At 41.2% G+C, this 22,332-nt stretch overlaps 1 protein-coding gene across 6 annotated transcripts in view; it reads left to right on the forward strand.

Moving 5' to 3' along the window:
• BIN2 (bridging integrator 2) overlaps nt 1–21,804 on the forward strand; it is a 35,315-nt gene extending 13,511 nt beyond the window's left edge. The window contains exons 3-12 of one of the 6 annotated variants that reach the window (XM_081592359.1): nt 6,126–6,233; nt 6,530–6,624; nt 7,188–7,283; nt 9,971–10,078; nt 10,541–10,626; nt 11,946–12,021; nt 13,052–13,134; nt 16,360–17,053; nt 20,239–20,313; nt 21,305–21,804. In XM_081592359.1, the coding sequence (XP_081448485.1) occupies nt 6,532–6,624; nt 7,188–7,283; nt 9,971–10,078; nt 10,541–10,626; nt 11,946–12,021; nt 13,052–13,134; nt 16,360–17,053; nt 20,239–20,313; nt 21,305–21,334 (1,341 nt within the window). In that variant the 5' untranslated portion in view covers nt 6,126–6,233; nt 6,530–6,531 and the 3' untranslated portion in view covers nt 21,335–21,804. The remainder of the gene's footprint in view (nt 1–6,125; nt 6,234–6,529; nt 6,625–7,187; nt 7,284–9,970; nt 10,079–10,540; nt 10,627–11,945; nt 12,022–13,051; nt 13,135–16,359; nt 17,054–20,238; nt 20,314–21,304) is intronic. The other 5 variants (XM_081592360.1, XM_081592354.1, XM_081592355.1 and 2 more) reach the window with 5 other exon arrangements.
• Nucleotides 21,805–22,332: the final 528 nt, after the last annotated feature.

Raw genomic sequence — 22,332 nt, forward strand, 5'->3', positions numbered from 1 at the left:
GAATTTAGAAGTTACTTCTCAGAAACTAGGGCCAAAGACCAGTCAAATTCTTTATTTTCCTAATCAGTTAACTGAATTATATGGAAAGTAATTCTTTAAAATTAATTTAAAAGCATATTAGCTATAATCTAATTCAGTAGTTGACTGTGTCAGAATCATTTGAGAAATGTTTTTAAATACAACATCTCTAGTAGTAGAGCTTGGGAATCTGTATTTTTAAACTTGTTTTAATGGAAGATTTCAAATATATACTAAGAAAAACCTGTTTCTTGTTTCATCTTGATACAGATGAAATCTTGTTTCATCTGTATATCCACCCACTTTCCCCATCCTTGATCATTATGAAGCAGATTCTAGATATTTTCTCTATAAAAATTTTATTATCAGTCTCTAAAGATAAGGACTCTTAAAATTTCACTACAAAATCATTATCACACCTAAAAATATTTTTTACAAAACATTTACTCATTAGAACAATGAGCTTTTAAAATTTTTTTTGAGATATTTAAATTATAAATATCAAGAGGAAATTCCCTGATGGTCCAGTGTTCTCAGAGCCAAAGGCTCAGGTTCAAGCCCTAGCTGGGGAGCTAAAATCCCACAAACCACATGGCCAGAAAAAAAGTATATTAAGAAAAAAAAAAGAAAAAATAATGGTTTCACACCGTCCCATGCTACAACTACTGTTTTTTTATACTTACAATTACTTTGCTGTATATGTGTATGATCTCTAAATATATCCACAACAAATAAATAGGTCTACAAAAGTGTTACTATTCCATTCATATGGTTTTATAACTTGCCTTTTTCACTTAACAATACAATACAAATATCCTTCAAGATATTTCGGGTTAAGTATCTGGCTTAAAACATATTTTAGCAGTATCTTAAAAATATCTAAAAAATTAGCAGTAATTTCTTAATATCATAAAATATACAATGTTCACACTCCTCGATTTGTGTCATTTTTTAAAAATAATTTATTTAAATCAGCAATTTGTTGACATATTTAATAAATCTCTTAATCTGTAGGTTTCTTATCTCTCCTTTTTGCAGTTTGTTTATGGATGATACTAAGTTGTTTTTCCTGCAGTTTCTAAATTTTGCTGATTGAATCTCCCTGATACTGTTTAACATGTTACTCTCTTGTATTTTCTGTAAATTAATGGTTAGATTTAGAGAGTTGATGAGATTCAGATTTTTGTTTTTGTTTGTTTTGGAAGCAAGAATACTTGTTATTATAGGTGTTACATTCTTCCATTGGAAACACATAGTGTGTGATTGTCTCCTTTTTTGTGTGATATTACTGGCCACAGGTTATCATTAACTAGAGTGTCTGTTTTACATTAAGCTTCCTAAGTAATTATGACATAGCAGTGGGAGAACAGCATTTGGCCACCACTGATCTAGTCTTAACTCCATCAAGGGGAAATAGGATCTGATTGACAGGGAAGTAATTTAATCAAGGTAACATAACTTAAGAGCTGCAGAGCTAGGATTCAAACTTAAAGCCTTTGCTTTTTTCCCCCTTACCTCACATGGAGGTCTCCCTGGGCCTCTTCTCAACTCCAGCTGCTGCTCTGCTTCCAACTCCAAGATAGGAAGCATACTTTGAAAGGTTTCTGACTCTTGGCCCATGTGGCCCTCAGTTCTTTCTCTGCCTTATAGGGTGGATCTGGAATGGCAGATGTGTGGGTAGAAAAGGTAGGAGATGAAGGAAGAGCTATCAAGAAGAATAAGAGGATCAGATGGGACAACCCCCTCAGTATTTCCTGTGTGAGCCCACCAACTAACTCACTTGAGCGAGGAAATACATTTGAGAAATGAAATGGAGTTAGATTAGGAATAAGGGAAAACATTTCTCCTGAGAGAATGATGCACCTACAGTAACTGGTGTTTGAATATGCTTGGAAAGTTTAATTAACAACCATTTCATAGGTACTTGCTATATACGAACAATACAGCATGCCTGTTCTCAAGGCTTTCACAGTTTAGGGAGAAAAACAGAATATACAGTCAGATCTGATGCTGGACTTGGGTGTCTAAAATGAACAGGAGGAAACAGGACAAGGTTAAGGCAGTTGGCCTTCCCTGATAGCTCAGTTGGTAAAGAATCTGCCTGCAATGCGGGAGACCTGGGTTCAGTCCCTGGGTTGGGAAGATCCCTTGCAGAAGGGAAAGGCTACCCACTCCAGTATTCTGGCCTGGAAAATTCCATGGACTGTATAGTCCATGGGGTCGCAAAGAGTCGGACACGACTGAGCGACTTGCACTTTCACTTTCAAGGAAATTGAAAGTGAGTGAAGTTTTCCAGAAGTTGAACCAGCTGGTCATGTGCCCTACCTTTCACCTGCAACCAGTTTATAGGTGAACTTTTTTATTAATAAATAAATATTACTCCCAAACTACCCAGCCAGATTTAAAGGCTTTGACACTTGCCTAGGTGCTTAAGCAAATTTTCATAAGTAATTTTTCTTTGAGGACTCTGCTTGTTTCCTCCTTTCCCTTTCCTCAAAATGTATTACATAGGAAGAATTATTTTCCTCAAGCAGCATTTTCATCTCTTATATCTGGTAGCGATAGCTGCTTCCAATTCATTGCCTTTAAAATCACATCTAGGGACTTCCCTGGTGGTCCAATAGTTAAGAATCCACCTGCCAATGCAGGGGACATAGGTTTGATTCCTTTTCCAGGAAGATCCCACATGCCGCCAGGCAACTAAGCCCATGCAGCACAGCTACTGAGCCCACATGCCTAAAGTCCATGTTCCACAAGAAGAGAAGCCACTGCATTGAGAAGCCCGAGCAACACATCCAGAGAGTAGTCCCTGCTCATCACAACTAGAGGAAGCCCACACACAGCAACGAAGACCCAGACAAAAATAAATAAATAAATTTAAAATCACATCTAACAGTCTAGCTTCATCTTTCCCTCCTGGACCTCTATTAGATCAATAACTGTCAACACTTGCTCAGGGTTCACCAAACACTCAGCAGCTTATTTTGCTGAGTGTTTGCATTTCTCTGAGTCCATTTTTCTCTAGCAAGTTGTGAACCCCAGGACAGGGACTTCTCCATCCTCAGAACCCCGGTCTGTTAGGACACAGCTCTGTCTATGTGAGTGCTTAGCACAAGCTTCCAGAGTGAGTGATTCATTAACTGAGGGTTGGGACTGTTTGTTTAAGGGATGGGAAGGATGAACTCAGACTCATTATGATGCCATCAAGAATTCTGCAAGGATTTAGAGGCTGGGAAAGATTGAAGGCAGGAGGAGAAGGGGACAACAGAGGATGAAATGGTTGGATGGCATCACCAACTCAGTGAACATGAGTTTGAGTAAACTCCAGGAGTTGGTGATGGACAGGGAGGCGTGCTGCAGTCCATGGAGTCCCAAAGAGTCTGACACGACTGAGCAATTGAACTGAACTGAGAGAGCAGAAGTGATAAAATTATAATATTTAGAGCCAGAATTAACATTTAGAGCTAGGTTTAGTTGATATTTATAGATGAGGAAATTGAAGCCAGAGAAGTAGAATAACTTGCTAGTTGGTGGCAGAAACAAGTTTTTGACTTCCAGACAAGTGGGAGGCTAAGACTGTCAGAGCCCCATCTGTCCGGAGAGAAAAAAGATGCTGGGATTATTCAGCCTGGAGACATTATTTCAGGTCAAAGAAATAAAATGACACCGGTCCTGTCCCGCATCTCTAGCACCCACTACCACCACCGTACACACTGTCTATCTGTCTCTTTCTTCATCTCCCCAAAAGAAAGAGCAGGAGCATACAGGAAGAACTTTGACCAAGACACTTGATCGAAAACACAGAAATGGAGTTGGGCTTTTGTGAGGTGCAGTGGAGGGCAGAAGCATTCCCGCCTTAAGGACAATGGTATAAATAGTACCCTTAGTTTTGAACAGTGTACATATAACCTGCATCATCATACATGGTAGCCTTGATTACTGATCTGATTTTTCAGGCCATATAATATCTAATGGGATAAAAAATTAAGAATTTCATTTGTAGAAATTATGCAAGATAGGTTAACAGTTTTTATTACTCACATTTGTATTCTGGAGACCAAATCTTCATGGTGAAGTAAAAAGTTGAGTCCATGTTGTTTCGTTTCAAAAAAGAAATTAAAATCCCTGTTAACTTATATAATCCCCCAAACTCTTTCAAATCATGGTTATCACGTTTTCAAAACTCTCAAAGTTATACTCACCCACCATATCCATGTTTAAAACATATTATGTACATCTTAGACTGTTTAAACTTTTTTCTGTGAATGACAAAGCAAAGAGAAAGTGAGACATCTTTCCTAGTGAATGCTGTTTCTGAATTTTGTTAACTGAATCTGTCTCTATCACGCTATTAAAAGCACTTTCTCAAGGTCACCCATGACCTCCAATTACCAGGTTCAATGATTTACTGATTCTTCATGCATTCTAACCTCTCTGTTGCATCTTACCCTTCTGTCAGGATGTTCCCTTGATCCTTGTTTGGTGTGCCACACATAGGATCCCGGTTCTTCTCCCACCCATCTGATGGCGCCTCAGATTCCCTTGAGACTATCTGTGTCTTTGTGTCCCTTGAGCCCCGGCATGCAGCCCCTTGAAAAAGAGTTTTAGCCTGAGGTATGGTCAAGAGTTTGAACTGGCTTAGAGGTGAGCTCTGGAGGCAAGAAGATGGATGCTAATCATCTAGCTTCCTTTGTTTACTTGACCAAGTAGACCTAGTTTTTCTGCTGCTGGAATTAAGTAGTAATGATTTTTCCCACAAACAGTTCCACAGTTTAAACTTTTAAATTATGAGATAAAGTTTTGTGAGTTTTCACCTTTTTTCTCATTAATTTTTTACACTCTTGGTATACTCAACAGCCTACCTATAATGAGCATAAGTGAATAAAACAAGCAAACATGTTCACAAGTATTTTCATGATGTACTGCAAAATGCCTCTTAGCTCAGATCATCTGAATGGAGGATCACTGCCCGGGTCTGCAGGCCTGGCCCTGTTGGATACCCTTGACATAGGCTGTCCATCCAGTCCCACACTCCCAATGTTGGGAGTGTCAGTCTCCAAAATGCTGATGGCCTGGGGTCAAAACTCCTCCTCACTCAATTCCTAGAAACTAGAATTCACACAGAGGAAGGAGTCCAGATAGAACGGGTCTCAGACAACACCATGAGGAACAATTGAGGAAGCCTATGAAAAAGAAGTCCATGTGAAATATGTCTTCACAGCTGTGTACAAGAGAGACTAGTCTACTCTGAATACAGAAGGCCAACCTAGGTCCAGTGGGCAGAAGTTGTAAGAGAGCTATTAAAAAATAAGTGAAAACACAACCTTGTAAATCAACCTTACTCCAAAAAAAATTAATTAAAAAAAAAACCTATACATTGGTCAGTGGTAAACAGTCCGCCTGCCAGTGCAGGAGTTGTACGGGATGCGAGTTTGATCTCTGGGTAGAGAAGATCCCCTGGAGAAGGAAATGGCAGCCCACTCCAGTATTCTTGCCTGGGAAATCCCATGGACAGAGGAGCCTGGTGGGCTATAGTCCATGGGGTCGCAAAGAGTCGAACACGACTGAGCAACTGAGCACACATGCACATACATTGGTCAGAATCTTCCTGGAGGTGACACAATTTAGTCTCATGACAGTGAACCTAAATTTTCATAAGACCTACACATAATTACGCCTGGTAAAGAGTGTTTTGATTAAAACATAAATACCAAAAGAAAAAAGGAAGTGCAGGGAAGGACAGGAGTGGCCTGTGTGAGAGAGTACAAAGAAAGAAGGGAGCCTGGTGTCTGCAGAAAGTGGTAGCAGTTTATCTACCCAGAGAGAAGAGTCAGCCAGAGGGTCACATAGATAGTGTCACACAGGACCCTTAAATTCCAAGAGAGGAACTTGGGTGGAGGTTCTTGTTCACTGGGGAGAATAAACTGAGGAAAAAAGACATGCCAGTGCAGTGGGAGCAATTTCGCAACTTAAAATTTGTCCCAAAGCAGACAACCGACAACTTCTTGGTAAAGAGAATAGAAGCTGATATATAACATTTTCAAATGTTTGAAGAAATTCCAGGATTGATTTCTGCTTTTAACTTACTTTTCAACCTTGACCCCTAGAGCATCTTTCCAGATATATCTCTTTAGTCATCAGAGGCACTTCTCCCTTTCAGGCAGAAGGTCATAAGCTATACAAGGACCTGAAGAACTTCCTCAGTGCAGTCAAAGGTGAGCATCGGGGAGCACAGGGGGACCCAGATGGTGTTAATGCAGCTACTAAGAGGTCTAGGGGATGGAAAAAAAACCCACCCATACTTAGGCTTTTCATCACTTGCCTGTGCCTGACCCCTGGAACTTTGTGGACCAAGGAAGAGTAACTTTTCCTATCCAACCCCACCCAGCTTACCTCACTGATAGTCCAAACCTACTGAGTTTGCCCTTTTGGATTAGCCCCATTGATTCACCTGTCACCTATATGATTATTGCAGACTACTTTATGGTAGCACTGAGTTCTCTCCTTTCAGTGATGCATGAAAGTTCAAAGAGAGTGTCAGAAACCCTGCAGGAGATCTACAGCAGCAAGTGGGACGGTCATGAGGAGCTGAAGGCCATTGTGGCGGTAAGAGGATTCTGGGCTTTGCAGCTCTTCAACAGTCAACCTACCCTCATCTCAGCCTCATCCCAGCTTCTCTGTCCAAGCAAACAGGAAAACAAAGGAGCCAGTTCACACTGTTCATTTGTATAGCTGTGGTCACAGGTGGTAGGAAAGAGCTGTAACTATGAAGGTAAAAGCAAGTTTTCCCTAATCTGTGGATTCCTCTCTTTTTTATCCTCTTCCTCTCTTGAAAACCTTAGAAAGTTTTACTTACACAAAACCCAGTTGGTTTTTTTTTGAAAACTAACCTTATGCAGTCATTTGCTCCCAAACTTCCCTATCCTTCAAACTCTAGAGTCCAAGACTGTTCTTAATCCCTAGAATGTATGTCCAGTCTCTTACAGGGCAGTTCCCTAAGGAAGAGCTGTTTCTTCATCTGACTTTTCCCCAGAGTTCAAAATGATCTTTTAAAAATATTGGTGCTCCCAAAGGAAGTTTATTGCAGGAGGAATTGGGATATTTCCCTGGAATGAAATTGCTGTTGAGAAGCAGGGCCCTTACCACTCCCCTCTGCCTCTATCCTACAGAATAATGATCTCCTTTGGGAAGACTATGAAGAGAAACTAGCTGACCAGGCTTTGAGGACCATGGAAAACTATGTGGCCCAGTTCAGTGAGATTAAGGTAATCAGTTTACAGCATCAAGGATGGGTTATGGGTGGCCCATGTAAGTTAGAAGACATGATCTCCAGGGAAGATCCCCTGGAGAAAAGAATGGCAATCCACTCCAGTATTCTTGCCTGGAGAATTTCATGGACAGAGGAGCCTGGTAGGCTCCGGTCTATGGAGTCAACAAAGAGTCGGACATGACTGAGTAACTGTCTCTTTCACTTTCACTTGGATAAAAGTACAAGTAGAGTTAGAGCCCATGGTTAGGAATGAAGTTGGGTAGGTTAGGAAAAAGACTGAAAGTTGAGGGTTTACACAAGAGGTTAGGGTGGAGGGTTAGAGACAGTGTAAATGTTACATTTAGATTTAGATTTCAGTGAACTAGATTTGGGCTGGTTTTGAATTAGATCCAGGTCAGAGCATCCCTTTTTGTTGTGAGAGACAGCTGGTGGGACTAAAGATATTTATTGTAGAGAAGAAACTTAAGAGGAGGCATAATAATTATCTTCAAATCTTTGAAAGCCTGTTAGGTAAAAGAGGACTTCAGCCTGTTCTAAACTGTTCCAGAAAGTAGAATTAGAATTCATTAATTCATTCTACTCATATTTATTAAATATCTACTCTGCTGAGCATTTGCTGGTTTTAGATTAATATAGGAAGAAATTAAAGGAAGCTTCACTTAAATTTCTCATAGCTAAAGCTTTCCAAAAAAGAAATGAAATCTACTGAGAGATAGTGAGTTGTCTATTCTTTGTTCAAGCAGAAGTCTAACTACTTCTTATCTTGGATATTGTAGATAAGCTTTGTGAATTGAATAGGAAGTTGGATCAGATAATTACCAAGTTCTGTGGTTGAGAGAACAAGACAAAGCCATTACCATGGTTTGCCTCTCCCTGGTGTAATTTGTAGTTGGGATGAGATTGAGTAGATGTTCTCTCAGAGCTCATAATAGTTTGCCATTTTCATTATTATGCTTTAGGATTTTCAAACTACTTTATATTCAGCATTCGATCTTTAAAATAACATTATGGGGCAGCTGGGCTTCCCTGATGTGTCAGTTCAGTTCAGTTCAGTCACTCAGTCATGTCTGATTCTTTGCGACCCCATGGACTGCAGCATGCCAGGCCTCCCTGTCCATCACCAACTCCCGGAGTTTACTCAAACTCATGTCCATTGAGTCAGTGATGCCATCCAACCATCTCATCCTCTGTCATCCCCTTTTCCTCCTGCCTTCAATCTTTCCCAGCATCAGGGTCTTTTCAAATGAGTCAGTTCTTCACATCAGGTGGCCAAAGTATTGGCGTTTCAGCTTCAGCGTCAGTCCTTCCAATGAATATTCAGGACTGATATCCTTTAGGATTCTTAAAGAAGTGGGAATACCAGACCACCTGACCTGCCTCCTGAGAAATCTGTATGCAGGTCAGGAAGTAACAGTTAGAACTGGATGTGGAACAGCAAACTGGTTCCAAATTGGGAAAGAAGTACGTCAGGGCTATATATTGTCACCCTACTTATTTAACTTATATGCAGAGTACATCATGAGAAACGCTGGGCTGGATGAAATACAAGCTGGAATCAAGATTGCTGGGAGATATATCAATAACCTCAGATATGCATATGACACCACCCTTATGGCAGAAAGTGAAGAAAAACTAAAGAGCCTCTTGATGAAAGTGAAAGAGGAGAGTGAAAAAGTTGGCTTAAAACTCAACATTCAGAAAACTAAGATCATGGCATCTGGTCCCATCACTTCATGGCAAATAGATGGGGAAACAGTGAAAACAGTGGCAGACTTTATTTTTGGGGGCTCCAGAATCACTGCAGATGGTGACTGGAGCCATGAAATTAAAAGACGCTTGCTGCTTGGAAGAAAAATTATGACCAACCTAGACAGCATATTAAAAAGCAGAGACATTACTTTGCCAACGAAGGTCCATCTAGTCAAAGCTGTGGTTTTTCCAGTAGTCACGTATGGATGTGAGAGTTGGACTATAAAGAGAGCTGAGCACTGAAGAATTGATGCTTTTGAACTGTGGTGTTGGAGAGGACTCTTGAGAGTCCCTTGGACTGCAAGGAGATCCAACCAGTCCATCCTAAAGGCTCAGTGGTAAAGAATTCACCTGCCAGTGCAGAAGACATGAGTCCGATCCCTGGGTCTGGAGGATCCCCTGGAAGAGGAAATGGCAACCCACTCCGGTATTCTTGCCTGTGAAGTGCTATGGACAGAGGAGCCTGGCGGGCGACAGTCCATGGGGTCAGAAAAGTCGGACACAACTGAGCAACTAAACAACAACACGGGATGAGGCTACTGAGGCTGCAAAAGAGGCATGCCATGCTCTGGGTGACAAGGCTAATAAATGGTAGTGTTGGGAGTAAAACCCAAAAACTCCTGACTTTCAATTTAGTAGGTTTCCCAAGGCCATTTCTTCTGGGTGCTAAACCAATTTCTAATAGGGTCGTAGGATATGTTGCAGTTCAGTGTAGGCTTCCAGGTGCTCTGAGGGATTGCCCTCTACTCTCTCCCCCTGAGAATTCCCCATTCTTTCCAGATAATGAAGGAGATCCCTGAGCACAAAACCCTGTTAGAAAGTACAATAAAATTTGATAATAGGACAGGAATGTTACCTCTCTGATACTCTGTAACCAACATCCTAGCCACTTAAAAGTGAGTATCAAGGTCCTCTCTCTTGACTCTGGGTTAGGAAAGAATCGCCAAGCGGGGCCGGAAGCTCGTGGACTACGACAGTGCCCGACATCACCTGGAGGCGGTACAGAATGCCAAGAAGAAAGATGAGGCCAAGACAGCCAAGGTAAAAAAAAAAAACAACCCTGGTAAAACCTTCCTGCCCTCCCTTTCCCCACAATGGTGGCAGGTGGTTGAGCCAAGTTCAGTTTGCTGCTGCTGCTGCTGCTAAGTCGCTTCAGTCGTGTCCGACTCTCAGCGACCCCATAGACAGCAGCCCACCAGGCTCCTCCGTCCATGGGATTTTCCCGGCAAGAGTACTGGAGTGGGGTGCCATTGCCTTCTCCGCAAGTTCAGTTTAGGAAATGATAAATTCAGCCTCCAGAGTCTTGAAGGAAATCCTGTTTCCTCTGACACCAATGCTCTCAGGATAGTCAAACTCAAGGCTGGGGAGGACACAGGTCTGGGGAAGGAAAGGCATGTTTCCTAGTAAGCCTAGTCCCTGAAAAAAATGCAGAAGAGAGAGGAAGCAATCTCTAGCTTTGGGTTCAGGAATAAGGGGAATTGGTCTGTCTCTCTTACTACCTAGGCAGAGGAAGAGTTCAACAAAGCCCAGGTTGTGTTTGAAGATCTGAACCAGGAACTACTAGAGGAGCTGCCTGTCCTTTATAACAGGTAATGACTGAGTTTCAGGAAAGGGCTGGATCCCAGGCCCTGGGCAGCCCAAACATGTTGCCTCTTGAAAAGAGCCCTGGTCCAAGAATGGAATGTAGCTTCAGCCCTGCTCCTAACTTGCTGTGGGTTATTAGGCTCACCGCCTTATCTCTGGACCTTGATTTCTTCATCTGCAATTCAGAGATTCTTTGCCTTACCAGCTTTTCCGGGTTTAAAGACAAGATGTCTCCTAGGTAGGAGAGATCTTGGCAAGTAAAGTGCTGTCATCATGCCTGCTAGGAGTATCTGGTTTTATGCTTGAGTGTGTATTGTTTTAAACAAGCTTGGTTCGTGAACATCTAGATTCACATAGAAGATAAACCATGGGATGAGTGTTTCCATTAATGAAGATTTTTTGCTTCACAGTAGGTAAAAATGTTTTAGATATAAATTTCCCACATTGGAAGAGGAATCTGATCAGAAGTTCTATTTGTATCCTATTTTCTTGTCATTGTACAAGATATGCTTTAATGCAGTTGAAGTCAGAGTATTTTATATTGTCACTATTTTATATTGTCTATGAATGAAGAATCCTTTATAATGACTACATGTATTCTGAAGTATTAATTATGTGATTCCTAATTTAAATAATTGAAATTTAATAGTTGCTTTAAATGTAAACTTCCACAGTTCATTTACAGTAGAATTTCATTAATATACATATAGCTGCATAGACATCCAAGTACCACATACTGAGAAAGAATACTTATTATAATTATAGCTGTATGGCCTTATACATCACTTTTAAAATTCTTCAAAGCACTTTCACATCTACTTCAGTATCTGAAGAGCCTGAATCAGATAACTTCATTCACTCATGCTAAGTCACTTCAGTCATGTCCAACTCTTTGCAACCCTATGGATTGTAACCCTCCAGGCTTCTCTGTCCATGGGATTCTCCAGGCAAGGATACTGGAGTGGGTTGCCATGCCCATCCCAGGGGCTCTTCCCAACCCAGGAATTGAACCCACGTCTCCTGTGGCTCCTGAATTGCAGGCAGATTCTTTACCTCTGAGCCACCGGGAAACTTCATTCATAGAGATCTGTTATACTTTGGTGTCATGTCTCCCCTAGCCTTCCCACTCCTGAGAGTCTAATGTACTCCTGGCCTGGCTCTGATGAATCCAGATCCCAGCATCCTGAGTCTAGGCCATGGAGTGCTTTTCTGTGAGGAGCCCGGCAGTGGCTGGCTTTGGCTTATGCATCTACCTTGTACTTCCAAGGGATACTTCCTTTACCAGCACTTACCTGTACGTGTTTGTTCTTTTGCTTCCTGATAGTCGTATTGGCTGTTATGTGACCATCTTCCAAAACATTTCCAACCTGAGGGATGTCTTCTACAGGGAAATGAGCAAGGTGAGAAACATCTGGCCAATTTAGACACCTGAAAGTGTTAGTCGCTCAGTCATGTCCAACTCTTTGCAGCTCCATGGGCTGTAGCCTGCCAGGCTCCTCTGTCCATGGAATTCTCCAGGCAGGAATACTGGAGTGGGTTGCCATTCCCTTCTCCCAAGGATCTTTCCAACCCAGAGATTGAATTCAGGTCTCCTGCATTGCAGGCAGATTCTTTACCCTCTGAGCCACCAGAGAAGCCCGTTTAGACACCTAGGAGGGTTTTTCTAATAAGTATGAAGGTCGCTTTAATTTACATAACCTCATTAAATATCCATATTGGCATCACAGATGTTTACTTTTCTCTCATGGTGAAATAACAGCACTTGATGGACTGTGCTGAATGGTAATAAAGCACATGTTTACATAATGTTAGAGGGCCCTCTCCAGCTCCATTAACAACTGAATGGTCTCCAAATGAGTTTCAGATGCACCAAGGAGATTAGGACTATAGAAGGAACAGCTGAAATGGGGAACTAAATTGTTCAATCTTTGTCTTCTATTGCTGGGGAGCAGAGGCGATGTTTAAACGTAGCTCAGTTTCTCAGGTCATTGGTCTTGGAAAGGGCCAGTCCTATTTAGTGATGGGCAGCCATGGAACATGACCTCATGGGATCTTTTCTAGTCCTGCAATTCCAAGACACTTTGCTGTTACAGTATTAATTATATTCACATCCATATCTACACATGTTCCTCTCCACAGTTTCTTTGGCTAAATTATGGTTTGCCTAGTTGATATTACAATGACTTTTTGTTCCCTGGGTCACCTGAGAGAAGCTAGAACCTCAAATCAACATCAGATATCAAGGACCTAGCCTTGAGAGAGCTGCCAGTCTGATGGAAAAGACAGAAATTAAGACACAACTGAGACACTAATGCAAAAGAGATGAGGAATTTTATCATTTAGGGTAGGAATGTTTTATTTTGGGGAGAGAAGGAATTTGTTGATCCCAGCTTCCCACGTGGCTCATATCTCCTCTCTTGCTTGCTCCAGCTGAACCACAATCTCTACGAGGTGATGAGCAAACTGGAGAAGCAACATTCTGACAAAGTCTTTGTGGTAAAGGGACTCTCAAGGTGAGCTGCTTCTGAGACTCTTTTCTGTTTGGTTTGTCCTGTGTGTGAACACATTCAGCACTCTCATCTCTGATCCCAAATCCTGACCTTTCCTTTGTGTCCAAGTACATAATATTGTTTTTTGTTTGTGCTACACCCCTAAATAAATTATTTTTCTTTTATGAAATACTTCAATGATAACTAAAGATACAAAGAATAGTACAACAAATAGCCATATACCCATCACCAAATTTAAGAAATCAACTAATGGATTTCCCTGGTGGCTCAGTGGATAGGAATCCGCCTGCCAATTAAGGGGACACAGGTTTGATCCCTGGTCCGGGAAGATCCCATATGCTGCAGAGCAAGTAAGCCCACGTGCCACAACTACTGAAGCCCACAAACCACAACGACGAGTAGCCCCCACTTCTTCACAACTAGAGAAAGCCTGTGTGCTGCAGCAAAGACTGAGTGCAACCAAAACTAAATAGATAAATAAATAAAAACTTTTTAAAGGAAAAAAAGAATCAATATATATAGTTAAATCTCCCAGTGTCCCTTCCCCACTCACTTTCTCTTCCTATCCTCCACCAAGGGTAACCACTGTCTTAAATTTTAGTATTTATTATCCACATGCATGTTTTTTTTACTTTGATTATACACATATATGAATACACAAAAATACTATTTTGCATGTTTTAAAATTTTATTTAAATATAATTATACTGTATATATTCTTCTGTTCTTTTAGTATTGTTTTTGAGATTTACTTATCCTTGTTGCTACATGTTGTTAGCTCTGATCTTTCCTTTTCATAATTGTTATGGATGTTACTGTATGGCTAGTTCACAATCTATTTATCGGAACTGCTAGTAGACATTGACATTGCCTTCCAGTTTTATGCTATTACAAATAATGGTGCAATGAATGTGTTTTACATTTCTCCTTGTATGAATATTATTAAGAGTTTCTTTAGGATGTACTGGGAGTGGAATTGCTGATTCATAGAATCTGTACATTTGGGTTCCTTCAGCCTTACAAGATATTACCATTGCCAAATTGCTCTCCAAAGCTATTGTCCCAGTTTATAGCCCACCAGCAGTGAATTAAAGCCCTCATTGCTCCATATTCTTGCTACATGTGACATTGTCAGACTTCTTAATTTTTCCAAGGAAATGGGTATGAAATGGAATTTTTTGCAGTTTTAATTACATCTTCACAGTGGCTGGTTAGCTTGAATATCTATTCATGTTATTGACCTTTTAAGGTTCCTGTTCTGTGACTTTCATGTTTATCCTTTATTCACATTTTTCATGTAGATTGTTTACTTTTTAAAAAAAATTGATTTATATGAGGTGGATTTTTTGTATATTCTGGATATTAATCCTTTAGTGATATGCATTGCAGGTACCTTTTCTTAACCTGCCATGACTTGCTTTCCTGTGAATGTCAATGTGGTATGTCTGTTACCTTCATTATGTGATCACTTTCTTATTCTAAAGCCTTTTAGGTTTTATTAAGTTCTTTCTATGCACAAGGTTTTATGCTGAGAGTTAGGGATCCAGAGACATAGGTGACTTGTCTTTTCCCTGAAGTGACTTACAAAAGTTGGAAGGACACAAAATGTGCCTAAGAAAACAAGGAACAATATAAGATTGCACATACTAAGCACCTAAGGAGACCGTGGTTAGGAATTCCAAGAGTTAACTGATTGCAATATGCAGATAGATGGTCAGGGAAGACTTTGAGGAGGTGCTGAAACTGAGCTTGAGATTTGAAGAAAGAATGGGGCTCAGTATGTTGTTTGTATTTGATGTTTGTACTACTCATTTAGCAGTCAGTTACAGACTGTTAAAAGGAATCACTAACGGGCCAATATAGACTTCCCTTTTCCAAAAATTCTATTTCTTCTCTTCCCAGCATTGAAAACCAGAGTTCTCTCAAAGTGTCCATTCATCTGAAATTAACTATCAGTTACACCAAGATGTCCTAGAACCTTGCGGAGAAATCTGATCTTTTCTTGCTGTATCCTGGGTCTTCTAAACCTGCTGACCCATAAAATGCTAGTGCTAGAAAGAACCTTATGTCATTTAGCTTATCTTACATCAGAAACTCCCACAGGGCTGGAACTAAATTATTCTCTTTCTCTTCCTATCACTCTCTCCCACCCTTGAACCCAGGATACAGCATGTAGTTGCTACACGTCAAGGAAATATTTGTGGGTTGCTTAGTCAGGTAGTGGCTGGTACCCAGGAGGCACTTAAGGAGGTGAGTAGGAGTTAAGCTGATGTTGGCTGTAGAAGCACTCAGCACAGCATCCAGGATACTCAATAAATGTTGTAGTCAGTTTTCATTGTTCATGGTAGTTTTGTTCTAGAAATCCCCATGAGCAGTGAATTAGTGAATACTGACCCACTGCTCCTAGCGGAAACATGGGGTTAAGTTCCTAGGAGCCCCTGGTCCCAACATTTTCATCAAGTGATCCATACAGAAGCTTTCTTGTATATTTGTTTAAAGACATCTTGGTTAATATACATTGTTGATTCATTCATATTGAACCCACAGCCACCAGTACTATAACTCATGCCTGAATGAAGCTTATCTAACACATGTATTTTCTCTGGAAGGCACATCACAGACTTTCTGCTCTCAAACAGCACTTTGGCACTGTACTTGGCCATTTTAAGTAGCAAAATTACCAATGAAAAGCACAACAATGTGTAAAAACTTGGCAAACAGGACATATTTACACTAAGAGAGCTAAAACAGGAAGGCAGAGCTTGCCTTGTTAGACTTCAGTTGGGAGAGTACTGGTCAGGCAGTCATTCTTCACAGCTGGCATGTGTCCAAGAGTGATTCTGAAAGTATCACAAGTGTCGATCTTGAGGTTTAAATAAATTTCAGAGGGTAGATGAATTTGCAAATACAGAATCCATGAGGAGCAACTGTATTTCACTCATACTGTTTTTCCCCTAGGAAAATACTTTGTTAATATATTGCTGAGTTTTTTTCCAGTCTCTTTTTCTTTATATAGTTTTAGATAATCAAGGTTGTGATATGGATAAAAATTCTATAGCCTTTTTCCACTTTATAATTTAAGCACTATTGCAAATTACACAAACTTTCTGATGCCATTTTAAATTGCTTTTTTCTGTTTTATTATGAATGTACCATTATACATTTGGGGTATTGGGGTTACTTCCAGTTTTTAGCTCTTCTGAATCTAAATGCCCTTCCTTCTTTTAGCAGCAACAGACGCTCTTTAGTCATCTCTCCCCCAGTTCGAACATCTACAGTCTCCAGCCCTCTAACCTCACCTACCAGTCCTTCTGCACTTTCCTTGAAGAGTGAGAAGGACTCCAGCTCAGCAAGTGAAGAAGAGCTGGCATCTGATTCAGCCCAGGAAGAAGACAACTCTGAGATTAAAGAAGAGCCCTTAAAAGACAAGGAAACAGAGGAGGAGGCTGAGACAAGCTCCTCTGAGGAAGAAGAGCCTCTGCTAGCCTGTAATGGCCCCACCCAGTCCCAGCCCTCACCCCTCACTGAGGATAGAGAGTCCCAGGAGGAAGTTTTCCCTTGCTCCCCAGCTCCATCACCAGGCAGAGATCTGACCCCTTCAGAGCAGGCTTCATCTGCCTCCGCAGTAGTCCTCCGAAGTCGCACCTCAAGCGAAGGATCTGAAGAGCTAAAGAAGAGAGTCTCTGTGCAGAGGGCTTCAGCACCACCTAATAGGCCTCCGCCACCCAGAGCCACTCCCAGTCCCAGGGCCTCCTTAGGGAACACGCCCTCCAGCCCTCCAGCCTCACCCACCAGCCCTCGGGCCTCCTCAGAGGCCTGTCCTGACCCACAGCCACCAGAGAAGCCAGTAAGAGAAAAGGAAAATACCGACCATCTGAAGCCAGAAGAACTTTGTACTTCCCCTACTTTGGCGATCTCTCAGGTGAGAACAGATCGGGCTGAGTCTTTATTCCCTTTTATAATCTCCACGTGGATCATTTTTGTTATGCTCAGGTTGCCCCACAGTAGATAGGATTTTACGTCATTATACTACAGTTTCAAGAATAGTCTTGGACACCTTTTTTGGTTCTGGGATTTCTTTCACATCATCATAGCAACTAATTTAATGATCTGTACTGCTAGGGTAATTGACTTCTGCAAAGGGCTTATCTCTAATATTAGTATAACCAGATTGTTACTAATTCTTTCTTTTTTTCTTTTGCTCCAAGTTCTGGGAGTTCCCGATATAAAGTACCTACAACTGACATCCTGATCGTTACTTTTAATGTGGGGTAGAGAGGAAGGTCTCATTTCACTTTGTCATACTTGTAACTATGGTAAATAGACCCCAAGCAAAATGGCATCAGCAAATTTCCAAGGCATCGTCTTTGATGAGAGAGGCCTAGAAGGAACTCACAGAGGACAGTAAAGGAAAAGGATGGTCTTTTGAAAAGTGAAAATTTTGATGAGAAAAGGATTGTGATAAAATAGAGACACAGATCCTCTGTGAAAGATCTGGAAATCAAGTCATATTCTATTCAAATTACATGGAAAGTCTACCATATAGAAGAGAGATTTGACTTGTTCTTCAAGACTCCTGAGGACAGAAAAAGGCCCTATGTGTAAAGTAGTTTGTTTTTTTTTTTAAGGTACACTTTGAATCAATATAGAGGAACTTTCAGTGATTAGCTCTGTTAAAAAATGGCATGGGAAAAATCTTTTTTTAATACAGGGAAAGGGGGCACCAGGGGCATCCAAAACCCAAAGGATGAGCCACCTTGAAAAATCGTTCCCCTTCCTTGATGTTAGAAGCTCAGGCTATATGGTCACCTACCTGTCAGGTGCACTGTGAAGAGTATTATGGTGCAGCATCTGACTGGATGGCATCCAGATTCATTCATTCATTCCACAATCAAACCCCTTCTGTGTGCCAAACACTCTTCTAGGAAGTGGGGTTATTAGAGTGAAGCCAGACACAAAATTCTCTGCCTTCCTCCATCTTACCTTTTAGTGGAGAGGAAAGAGACAAGAAACAGAATAAGTAAGTAAAATTATAGTTTATGTTAATAAGAGTTACAGAGAAAAACTAAGTAGGGGAAGGCACCAGCAGGGGGTGCTGAATTGCAGTTTTAAACGGTGGTCAAAAAAGGTGACACTTGGGCCGTGAAGGAGGCCAGGGCATGAACCATGTGGGTATCTGCTACACCTCAGATCATAGCACCCTACTACTGAATATGCCTACCTGAAGGTTGGCATCTTGGGAGCTCCCTGCTGTCTGAGAGGAGCTAGCATGGACAAAGGGCAAAAGGCTGTGATGCCTGGCAAGACAAGGAAGATAGGAGACATGAGGACAATAAGCTTATCTCAGCTGACTCCCCTGAAGTACTAAAATCTGAGTCATCAGGGTGTTATATCCTTGCCTGGGAAGGATATTCACCTGATTCATGTGAGATATTGAGATATTGAAAATCCTAACACATAGGACATAAAACTTGCCCTTGGCTGGTTTCGGGTCTGAGGTTGCCATTCTGTGTGAGAGAGATATGCAGGACATGTGGATAGTGAATAAGCACAAGGTCAGTGTGGGGTTTTGTGTAGTGAAGAGTAGAGCCACTTTTCTGCACTGAAAAACTCAACTGTATGGAAAATCCAAAATTAAATTTTACTTTGTAATGTATGATTTTAGTATAGAGGCAGCAATAGAATGATCTGTTTGGCTCAGGTGAATAAGTTTGCATTCTTGGATTAATTTTACTGAAGGGGAAAGTCTGGGGGCCATGATGCTGTTTGACTATTTTGAGGAACAGGCTAGTAACACTATCTTCCTAGGCAAAGAGGTACAGGACACAACCTCCTTACATTTGAGATTTATATAGTCTTTCCTTACTCCCAGCCTCTACTGTGGGACTGCTTTAGTCAGTGGCTAATGAGACATATTTTTCCTGTGGAATTAAGCAATAGAGCATCTTAGATCCTGGCCTGTCAGTATCATCAGTCCTCTGAAGCTTGTGTCCCTATAAAATTTGTTCACCTCCCTCATGGATACATCATAAATCATGTGTTCTCTCAAGCAGAACTATGGACCTATCACATATAAAAGTGGGTAAATAAAAAGATAACTGTGAGAAAATCTGTTCTTGCCCAGCATTTGAATCACCTGAGAGAACATGAAGATTTTGATAACTTCCTTGGAGGTAGCACTTACTTACTTGGAGGTAGTATTGTTGTTTAGTCACTAAGTCATGTCCAATTCTTTGCGACCCCATGAACTGCAGCCTGCCAGGCTCCTCTGTCCATGGGATTCTCCAAGCATGAATACTGGAGTGGGTTGCCATTTCCTTCTCCAGGGGATCTTCCCAATCCAGGGATCGAACCCGCGTCACCTGCCTTGCAGGCAGATTCTTTACCAATGAGCTACCATGGAAGCCCAGAGTTAGTATTACCTTTCAGGTAATTCATGGCCTAGAATCAGCAGAGGGACTAAGAATAAAGAAATTTTCCTGAAAGCAGAAATCACAGAATTTCATGTGACTATCATACGGTTAGGTTTTACTTTAAAAGGATGACTTTCATAGTGTGTAAATTAAATTTAAATTTTTAAAAATTCTTTTTAAACCTTAGAGTGCCAATGTCTTCCCCTGTCTTGGCAGTTCCACGCCTCAGGCTCCCATCTCAGAACCTAGACCTTTTCCAAAAGAAGACATCATGCCACTTGGCTCTCCTAACTGCCAGGGGTTAGGATCATCTAAGTGTGTGCATTCTTGAGGAGAATTAGTCTAAAAGTGGTAGCTAGTGGTTTTAAGACCTATATTTGTATCCTTACAGACCATCACATAAATATATCTGTACAGATGCATGTCACACAAATCATGGAAACAGTTCTGGAATTCAAAGGCCTGGTTGCCTGTCCCAGCAAGTCATTTCAGCCTTTGAATCTTGTTTTCCTAATCCAAGAGAGGATGACATAAAGCCTTCCCTGATGCTTTCAGGCTGCAGTGAAACAACTTTATATGTTTGCCCTTAGTATTACCTGTGACCCTTATAAAGTGTAAGGCATGAAAGACCATTCTAAGCCGACGGGCTGGGAGGTTGAGCCACATCTCACCAGTAGAACTCTTCTTTTTGTAGAACCAAAGTCTTCAGCTTCATGGCTCTGCAGTTCCAGAAGACAGCAATGTCATAGCACCCGAGCCTGAAGAAGAGGTAAGGAGGCCAGATGCTCAGAGAACACGGTGTTGGTGAGACTGGGATTGGGGATGGACCAAGGCTTGGCTGCAGGCTGGAATCCTCACTGTAGGCTGTGAGGGGAACCCAGCAGTGAACAGATTCCTTAGGGCAAAGTCAAGCAGGTAGGAGCCAGAAGAATCAAGAGTATGAGGTTTTGTGGCTCCTTTCTTCCCATTTCCCAACTGGCCTTGGATCTCCTGATCCCTTCTCATAGCCATCTCCTAAGAATGTATTTAGTTATGCCTAAACTTATTTCAAAAAGGAGTTAAGAGACACAAAAGGCATACAAAAGGTAAATACACGCACACACACAAAATGTAGTAAAGTAACGCAGAAGTACATTAGTGATAGTGACATAAAATGGAGCCATGAATTAGGCAAGTACAAAAATGCATTCTGTAAAATAGACTTACTAACGATAGACCACAAAATTGGTTCCAGACTTCCTAACACCCAAGAAGAAGAGGGAAAACCTGATCAATTCATACACTTTATGATGCTCCTTCCTTAAGAGAACAACTCCTGCTACTAAGATGAAAAGAAATCTCTGCTGGGATTTCCCTGGTGGTCCAGTGGAAAATTAAAAATTTGCGTTCCATTGCTGGGGACATAGGTTCAATCCCTGGTCAGGAAATTAAGATCCCACACGCTGAGGGTCAACTAAGCCTGACCACCACAACCAAGACCCAACACAGCTAGAAATAAATAAGTAATTTTTTAAAAAAGAAAGAAAGCTTCTCTGCAAATCCTCATAAAGAGATGGTGAATGAGATAGTGAACAGTCTCTGCAATAAGACTTTACAATAATCCCAACAGCCAGTTTCACATCCTTCCCTCCCCCCACCCAATAAAGGCCAGTGCGTTACACTAAATATATTTCAGGAGAGGAAGATTGATTTTTTTACTTCCCTTGAGGGGTTGGTGGGAGGGCAGGTCCACATCTAATGCAATCATATTTACTTTCTAGGTGTCTACCGTTCAAAATGCACAACTCTGAAGAGGAACTGCCAGGACCTCCCCACACACACTTCACCAGAGAAACTCCTCAGCTAGAGGATGTAGGTCAGAGGGACTAAAGATCCAACATTCATTTCTGGTTTCTCAAACTGTGAATCCTGGCTGTCTCTAAAGACCTAGCATTAATGGAGGCTGAGGAGCAGACTTAGGGGAGGGAGGGAGGCAGGCAGGCTTGGGAGAAGAGACTGTTGGACTCGGAATATTTAATTCAGGTTTTAGCATTGTTAGAGTAATAAGACCTTATATACTAATTAATTGGGGCTAAAATTATAGTGAGACTATAAAAAGCAAAAGCATCTGTAGACATAGACATCTGTCCTCATACAGACATATAACCACATATACTCGGAGACTCAGACACAGATCTTTGATTTACCACCCATTTTGCAGGACTTAAAACCAAAAGAACAGATTTTCAGATTGTTAAATAAAGTATTATTCTGATGTGTATGGATTTTTTTTTTTTTTTTTTTTGGACACAGGAAGTTGTTCCAGGCCAGCATACTGTTCTCCACTTAGGCAAGTTTATTGACTGTACCCCAGGTTCAGAAAGCTTTAGTCACATCCCTGACCTCCAGCTCCCCCTACCTCCTGGCTATAACACTTTGCTGATGCCTGGAGCCACAGGTTCCTCTCCTCAGTCTAGATGCATTATTGCCTACCTCCTCTGCCCTTTGGTTAATAAGCAAATATCCTTGGAAAGGGGTTTTATTTTAGAGCTGTGTCTAGTGTCTACAGATTGGTATTTGATGTAAGTAAGGCTCTGACCAGGATGGAAGAAGAAACAATTCCCAGTGAAGGGAAAGGATACACGGTATAGATACAAAGTGTAATGGAAATGGTATGGAATTTGGAATCAGAAGTCTTGGATTCAAGTCCTATCATTTGCTTCTGTGAAAACATTAAAAACTAACTTTGAGCACTTCCCAGATGGTCCACTAGTTGAGAATACGCCTGCCAATGCTTGGGACATGGGTT

The sequence above is a fragment of the Giraffa tippelskirchi genome, chromosome 4, assembly GCF_054371585.1.
Source record: "Giraffa tippelskirchi isolate mGirTip1 chromosome 4, T2T-mGirTip1v1.2.pri, whole genome shotgun sequence".
Taxonomy (NCBI): Eukaryota; Metazoa; Chordata; class Mammalia; order Artiodactyla; family Giraffidae; genus Giraffa; species Giraffa tippelskirchi.